This window comes from Corylus avellana, chromosome ca10 (genome assembly GCF_901000735.1).
Source record: "Corylus avellana chromosome ca10, CavTom2PMs-1.0".
Lineage (NCBI taxonomy): Eukaryota > Viridiplantae > Streptophyta > Magnoliopsida > Fagales > Betulaceae > Corylus > Corylus avellana.
Genome location: NC_081550.1, coordinates 2,910,935 through 2,918,771, shown reverse-complemented (window position 1 = coordinate 2,918,771; position 7,837 = coordinate 2,910,935). Strand labels below are relative to the sequence as shown.

General features: G+C 35.5%; 1 protein-coding gene across 2 annotated transcripts; it reads left to right on the top strand.

Moving 5' to 3' along the window:
- The first annotated feature begins 3,122 nt into the window (after positions 1 to 3,122).
- Positions 3,123 to 7,526, top strand: LOC132163795 (uncharacterized). 2 transcript variants are annotated; one of them, XM_059574168.1, is made up of 7 exons: positions 3,123 to 3,316; positions 3,409 to 3,525; positions 4,379 to 4,864; positions 5,782 to 5,921; positions 6,020 to 6,140; positions 6,680 to 6,820; positions 7,298 to 7,526. In XM_059574168.1, the coding sequence occupies exons 1-7, from the start codon at positions 3,239 to 3,241 to the stop codon at positions 7,379 to 7,381; spliced, it is 1,167 nt and encodes a 388-aa protein (XP_059430151.1). In that variant the 5' UTR covers positions 3,123 to 3,238; the 3' UTR covers positions 7,382 to 7,526. The 2 variants fall into 2 exon arrangements, with proteins under 2 accessions (XP_059430151.1, XP_059430150.1); XM_059574167.1 differs by having other exon boundaries at positions 3,406 to 3,525.
- The last annotated feature ends 311 nt before the right edge of the window (positions 7,527 to 7,837 follow it).

Here is a 7,837-nt window from a genome sequence, read left to right as displayed (position 1 = left end):
AATCATCTGCAGATAACTCAAGCTCATTGGATGAACCTTCTACGGCTGTTTCTAATTTGCTTGATTCGACTACGGATCCTCCTGCTGCATCACACACTCCTGAGCCTTCTCATGAACCTTGTCGCTCCGATAAGGTAAGAGCACCACCTGCCCATCTCCATGATTATTATTGTTTTTCTGTTCTTGTTACTCTTCACGAATCTCACTCTTATCGTGAGGCTAGTGCTGACCCTCTTTGGCAGAAAGCTATGTCTGATGAACTAGATGCCCTCTTTAAAACCCATACATGGGACTTGGTGGATTTGCCTCCTGGGAAGTTTGCAGTGGGATGTAAGTGGGTTTATAAAATTAAAACTCATGCAGATGGATCTGTGGAACGCTATAAGGCTCGTCTTGTTGCAAAAGGATTTACTCAGGAGTATGGCATTGACTATGAGGAGACTTTTGCTCCTGTTGCTAGACTGACCTCTGTTAGATCCTTACTTGTAGTTGTTGTTGTTCATCATTGGCAGTTATTTCAGATGGATGTTAAAAATGCATTCATCAATGGTGATCTTACAGAAGAAGTCTATATGCACCCTCCACCTAGCTATCACCATCCTCCACACAAAGTTGGCAGACTCCGTCGGGCACTTTATGGTTTCAAGCAGGCTCCTCGTGCCTGGTTTGCCAAGTTCAGTTCTATGGTGGCTCAATAAGGCTTTGTTTCTAGTTCTTATGACTCAGCTCTCTTTCTTCGGACTACTGATAATTCTACTATCCTTATTCTTCTTTATGTAGATGATATGATTATTATTGGTGATGACATTTCAGGCATCCGTGCTCTTCAATCCTTCCTTAGCCAAAATTTTGAAATGAAAGACCTGGGTACACTTAGCTACTTCCTTGGTCTTGAGGTTACCTCGAGTAATGATGATTATTATCTCTCTCAAGCCAAATATGCATATGATCTACTTTCCCGAGTAGGTCTGACAGACAGTAAAACAGTGAGCAGCCCCTTTGAGACCAATGTCAAACTTCTAGCCACGGATGGTGAGCCTTCATCAGATGCTACTCTCTACAGGCAGCTAATAGGTAGTCTCATTTATCTTACTGTTACACGGCCTAATATTGTCTATGCTATTCATCTGGTGAGTCAATTTATGAGTGCACCCCGATCTACTCATTATGCTGCTGTTCTTCGTATTTTAGCTATGTCAAGGGAACTATGTTTCATGGTCTTCACTTCTCTTCTCATTCATCTCTTGAGCTCCGAGCCTACTCTAATGCTGATTGGGCTGGTGATCCTACGGATCGTCGCTCTACCACTGGATATTGTTTTTTACTTGAAACTTCTTTAATTTCATGGTGCAGTAAGAAACAATTTGTTGTTGCTCGATATAGTACTGAAGCTGAGTATCGTGCTCTTGCTGACGCTACATCTGAACTTCTCTGGTTAGAATGGCTTTTGTCCGACATGGGTGTTTCTCAGTCCACTAGTTCTCCTATTTATTGTGACAATCGGAATGCCATACAGATTGCTCATAATGATGTTTTCCATGAGCACACAAAACATATCGAGATTGATTGTCATTTCATCCGCCATCATCTTCAGCATAGTATTTTACATCTTCATTCTGTCATCTCTGCAGATCAATTGGCTGACATCTTTACTAAATCTCATCCACCAGGACGACTCAATAATCTTATCACCAAAATCAAGTTGGCTTCGCCTCCTAGAGTTTGAGGGGGATGTTAGAATATTATATTTTCGCAATATTATATTCCCGTAATATTCTCAATATATTACGAAAATATTTGATACCGTATTCATTATTGTAAATATATTGATTTTATATGATTTTGTAATTATTGTATTTCCTTTCTTTTAGGGCCTCATTCAACTATAAATAGGCCATTATATTGTACAATTGAACACACATCAGAAATACAAATTTATTCTCTACAATTATTTTTCTGTTGTCTTTTTCTACATTCCTTAATCACAATTCCCGAGGTCTCATCCTCTCTCAAAGTAAATTTCCCCCATTGTTTCATTAACTCTTCCGCCATATTGCCTCTCCCTCTGCTTGATCTTTCCACCACAGTCACACCGACAGCCCTACACAATCTGTGTGTACTCTCCCCAAAGGGTTCAAGATTTTAACTCTACCTCCACAAACCCTAAGCGAGTCTCTGGAGAAGAGAAAATATCATGATTATTTCATTTTTGAGTTCAATTGGTTGGGAATGACGATTTACATCTTATAAAGCGGAGATCACTAGTTCGAATCTCTTTCCTATTGTACGGACATTAATTTTTTTTTTTTTTAAATTTTAAAACTTAGTTTAATTTAGTGCTTTTCAAGCGTGTGGTTTGAAAAAAAAAAATCGATTTAAAAAAAAGAGGCACTTTTTAAAGATGTATTTAAGCGTTTAGTAAAATTTGTAAAATGGTGCAATTTTTAAAATTTGAAAAATTTATGTTTTTAAAAACACATCCCTTTCCTGCTAATGTGAAACCGTGATTTTTCAAATCGTTATTTATTTATTTATTTTTCAAACATACAGTTAAATAAAATATTTTCTGTGATTTTGTTTAAAAGATGACCTATGAAATCACAGGACCAAAGAAGGAAAAGTTTTAACTAAAAAATCGCATACTTTTTATTTTTTACACGGCAAATTGAGTACGGATAAATTTATTAGTTACCCAAAACTTTAAAACTAGCTATAAGCCTATATTTAATATATAGAAATTTCATCCAAATTGGTATGGCGGAAATATCTTTTAACTTAATGTAAAATAGTGTTAAGTATTTATAAACATTTAAAAGACGGGTCAAGTAAAAGAGCACACGGCGTGCCATGCACGCCGTGTGCAAAAAATATATATATTTTTATAATTTTTTTTTGCAGATGCCGCCGTGTGCTGTGTATCACGGTCCTTAAAAGACACATTAAATTTAGTCTAAATTAGTAAAAGACACTTGGTACTATTTTACATGAGTTGGAGAATATTTTCGTATTGGTTTAGAGGAAATTTGTGTCCATTATTTAATTATTGTAAAATTAAAAACTTATAAAGCTTCATATTAAACTACAAAAAAGCACTTAAAAAAAAAAAAAAAAACAACAAAAAAAAAGCTATATGGATTCGTTCATGGAACCCTCGAACTGAAAGGCTCTGAACAAACGGTACGGTACACGTTCGAGCTATTTACTGCGCTACTCTCACTCTCTGTGTCTGTCTCGAAACATGGGTGCGGAGAACAGATCGAGCGGCGACAACGCCGGCAAGGGCAAGAAGAGAAGGCAGCGCTATCTTCCCCACAACGTCTCTCTCTTTCTCTTGCTCTATGAATTATATAGTAGGTAGTCTATGTCTAACATGGGTTGATGACAATATTTTTCTTTGTGTTCCAGAAGCCAGTAAAGAAGAAGGGGGCGTACCCATTACGCCCGGGAGTACAAGGGTTCTTCATCACGTGCGATGGAGGCCGGGAAAGCCAGGCATCCCGTGAAGCCATTAACGTTATTGATTCTGTATGTCTCTCTCTGTCTGTGTGTGTGTGATTTTTTAATTTCTTATTGTTGTGTATGATATGTTTTATTTTAGTTTATTTAAATGAGTTATTTGATCTTATCTCGCTTAATTGTTTGGTGGGTGTATGTTTATTGTTGTTGAATTCTATTTCTCTATGCTTCTTTTCTGGGTTCGATTTTTATTTTTGTATCATTAATGAACTTACATTATTGTCACCTGAGTATTGAGAAGAGTTTGTTATTGAATTAGAATGATGTTTGGTAATAAGAGTGAAAAGAAAATACATTGGAAAATTTTCCCTGATTAGGTTGAAGATTTGGGAAATTTTGGCGGTTGTACTGTAGAGTTTAATAAGTACATGGTATTGTCGCTATTTTTAAAAACAGCAAGGATTTTTGCTTTGTTTCAGCAACAAATTAGAGAAGAAGCATTGTTTATGTTTTCTTTGGGTTGTTTTCCCTCTCCAGTTTGATGAACTACACCTTCCATATTCAATTCAAACAAAATGTTGATGCACGGTCCAGTGGGAACTAGAGGGCATTTGTTGCCGCTTTCTGCACCTTCTATGGCTGTTGTGGTTATGTCGATGTGATTATAAGTGTCTTATGCATACCTTCTAGTCCCACTTGATTTTCAAACCTTTGTTATCTGGTTTTCATTTTTTGTCTTTTGCATGAAGTTTGACAGAACATAGATAGAACCCTTATAAAATTCGTAGTATTGTTGTGCATGCATGGAAGTATGTAAATATGATCTCTGTCTTCTATGAAGTCTGACAAAACATATAGAGAACCTTTATTTTCCTCTTATCTATGAGGTGGAGTTAAATTACTCTCCTGTTTTTTCTCTCAGTTTTATGAAGAGCTACTCCACGGGAAAGATTCAGATGTGAAGCTTGCGGAGCTACCAAATAAACCTCTAAATAAGAAGATTAAGTTCTCAGATTCTGAATCTTCTAGTAGCGATGATGATGAAGAGGAGGAGGAGGAGGAGGGCAAGAATAAATCAGATAGTTGTCAGGATGATATTGGCAGTCATAAGGTCGCAACAAATCAGGCTCCACATCCTCATGCGAAAGATGATGTGCACCATGGAAATCTGACAGAAGAAAAACCTAATGATATTGAAGGGAATGGTAAGAATCATGAGAATCAACCCAGAGAAACTGAGGAGCCACCAGCAAAGGAGAATCAACCAAGAGAAACTGAGGAGCCACCAGCAAAGAAACAATGTCTAGGAACAGAAGCATTGAAATGTGTGATCCATGAAAAAGTGGAGGAGAAGTCTATTGATAAACTAATTGAGGCTGAACTCGAAGAATTGGGAGATAAGAGCAAGGTGAGTTAGCAAGAGCTGCCAAACTTTGTTACTTGATTTATTTTGATCTGACTTAATTTTATTTTTGAATATATCTGATTCCATGGCCAAACCTGAATATGTCTAGAATTTTTCTTTAGCTTATATTTTTCAATTTCTATTTCTGAATGATTTTTGTTCTGCTTAGTCATTTTCCTGGCCCTTCTTCTAATTATTGCTCTTTAGATTATTGTTTTATTAAGTTTTGTTCACGTGCTCTTATCTCTCCTCTGGCTCTGCATTGTGGTGGCTCATGCTAGAGGTTTTTATGATTCAAAGATTATACACTGGTAATAAATATATGTACATAGGCTATGCTAATAATTTTCAGTTGCCCATTCATTGTCATTTCTTCTGTGAGTGCAGATTTGGTAAAGTATTCTACTATCAGTTTCAATCTCTTGCATGTAGTGTCCAGTCTGTCTTGATTAAAAGTTTCAATTTTGTGCCAGATTGTATTCTTAAAAGTTTATTTTAGAGTTGGTTCACATTTCCATCTCATTTCTAAATGGATCATTTTGATGAGCTGAATTTTGAATCTTATGTACATTGTCCTGAGAAATTGAAGATTTTTTCGATAGTTTCATGTACTTACAATGTTTCTGATATATGCAATAAATCATTATTATCGATTCTGTGTCTTTCGTATCTATTTTGGTGGACCCAAATGAGATTCTGTCACTGAGGTAATTAGATTACTATCAACCAATTTTTTTTTTTTTATAAGTAATCGAAATATCGTTAAAAAAGGACAACCTAGGTAAACAAGAAGTATACAAGAGAGACACCTATCTAGAAAGACAATTGCTCTTGCTGTTGGTGGCATATTAGTTTTCTTCATTTTGTTGTAACCCAAAGGGCTTGTGTTTTCTCTTGCATTGACGATTATTGTTATACAGAGGCGCTTTTTCAAGCTTGATTCGGGTTGTAATGGTGTTGTCTTTATTCAAATGCGGAAGAGAGATGGAGACCCTGGACCCACAAATATCGTGCAGCACATGATGACATCTGCTGCATCAACAAGAAAACATATGTCAAGGTTCATTCATTGCTTTTCAGTTAAATTATACAAAGCACATGGACAGAAGAAATGTCATATTGGTGCTGGCAAGATAACATGTTTGTTGTCTAATATAGGTTCATCTTAAGAATGTTACCTATTGAAGTGGCATGCTATACTTCAGAGGAGGAAATTTCAAGAGCAATCAAACCTCTTGTGGAACAACATTTTCCAGTGGATACTCAAAACCCACAAAAGGTAGTACTATTAATCAATGTTGCCATTCCTTATCTTACTTTTGCTGATAAGCAGAGTCTAAATGTTTCTAATGCTGCCTAAGTTATAATTTTCCAATAAAATACCTTGTTGGAATTATATGCAAGAGAGTTAACCAAAATTTTCAACTATATCTTTTCATGAACAGTGTTTTACTTCCTAAATGTAGCCAAGATAAATCTTTCTACAACCAGGAATAATAGAATAAACTCCTCAGAGGTCCAATGATTTTTCACTTGTTTTCTAGTGCTTGTCATTAATGATGCAAGTTGGTTTTTATATGTCTTGACTTTGAACTTAGAATAAACTATGGGAAAAAAAGAAAAAAAAAGATCAATAACAGATCTCAGATCAAATAAATAAGCACTAGGAAAAAATTGAACAATCATTGGCAGATCAAATAAATAAGCACTAGAAAACAAGTGAAAAATCATTGGCTTCAGCATACACTGACACACCACAAGCTGAAATCCTATCGTATGTATGGAGATGGAGTGTAACTTTTCTAATCTTCTATGCAGTTTGCAGTAATGTTTGGAGCCCGTGCAAATAGTGGTATTGACAGGATGAAGATCATAAATGCAGTTGCAAAATCTGTTCCTGGACCGCATAAAGTTGATCTTAACAATCCTGATAAAACCATTATAGTTGAAGTTGTCAAGGTAAGAATATTCTTTTTTCTTGCTAAAGAAGAACTTGAATATTTCTCCCTGTTGCTCATCTTTTACACCATGTTTTGCAAATTTTGTCCTCTTATTGGGTTGAGTTTGAATCTTGTTTTTTTGACCCAGTTCCATGCTAAATAAAAAAAATTCCCTAGCAGCATGAGTTTCAGAGTACTTTTGGAATTTTGACTTATGTAATTATTCTTTTACTTTTGCTAATAGCTGCTGCATTGCATCAGATTCAACCTTCATGCAGGGATTGAGATACTCCTGTTTTTAGCTTGTCTTATCTTTCCTTTTATTTATTTTTCCTGCACCCTGAATTTTTCCAATGATCCAGCGGTTATGCTTGTACAAACTATTATACTATTGTTTGTAACTTGTGAAAGGAACTTGTAGCTAGATGTCTGTTATTAAGTAAACCTTTTTTTGAATATGATAAATCTAATATTTTTTCTGGTTTCTTATTGTCAGACTGTGTGCTTGATTGGAGTGGTCGACAAGTACAAGGAATTTGCCAAGTACAACCTGAGGCAGCTTGCATCACCCAAGCCCTAGCAGCCATGTCAAGTTTTGATTTGTAATGGGAGTTGTTGGCATTTGATATGCTGCGTTAACATAGTGTTTTGGTATTGAATATTTAACATAAAGGATCTTGTGTTGAGAAATGAGATCTTTCATAATGAAAATCTTACTTAGGTCACGTTTGGTACGCAAGATGGCTATTTTATCAGAAAAAAAAAAAGAATAATTTTTATTGAAAATAGAAGAAGGTGGAATGTAATAGTCTTTCAGAATAGTCATGAATTCCAAGTGTTAAGAGTATATGTATACTTTAATATTAAGATTATTTTATTTTACTTTCTTCCATTCTTAATGAAAGGAATAATTTTTATTGAAAATAGCGAACGATCCAAATTTAAGCTGGACAAACTCTTCCTAATGTTCATGCATTAACCATTTCGACTTTTGCTCCTTTTCCATATTCACACAAAGCTTTTCACTCTCTCCTTT

Coding starts and splice junctions, on each gene's coding strand:
- LOC132163795 (XM_059574167.1), top strand. CDS start 3,239: ATGGGTGCGGAGAACAGATCGAGCGGCGACAACGCCGGCAAGGGCAAG. Junction 3,317..3,405: donor AGCGCTATCTTCCCCACAAC/GTCTCTCTCTTT, acceptor TTTGTGTTCCAG/AAGCCAGTAAAGAAGAAGGG. Junction 4,865..5,781: donor AATTGGGAGATAAGAGCAAG/GTGAGTTAGCAA, acceptor ATTGTTATACAG/AGGCGCTTTTTCAAGCTTGA.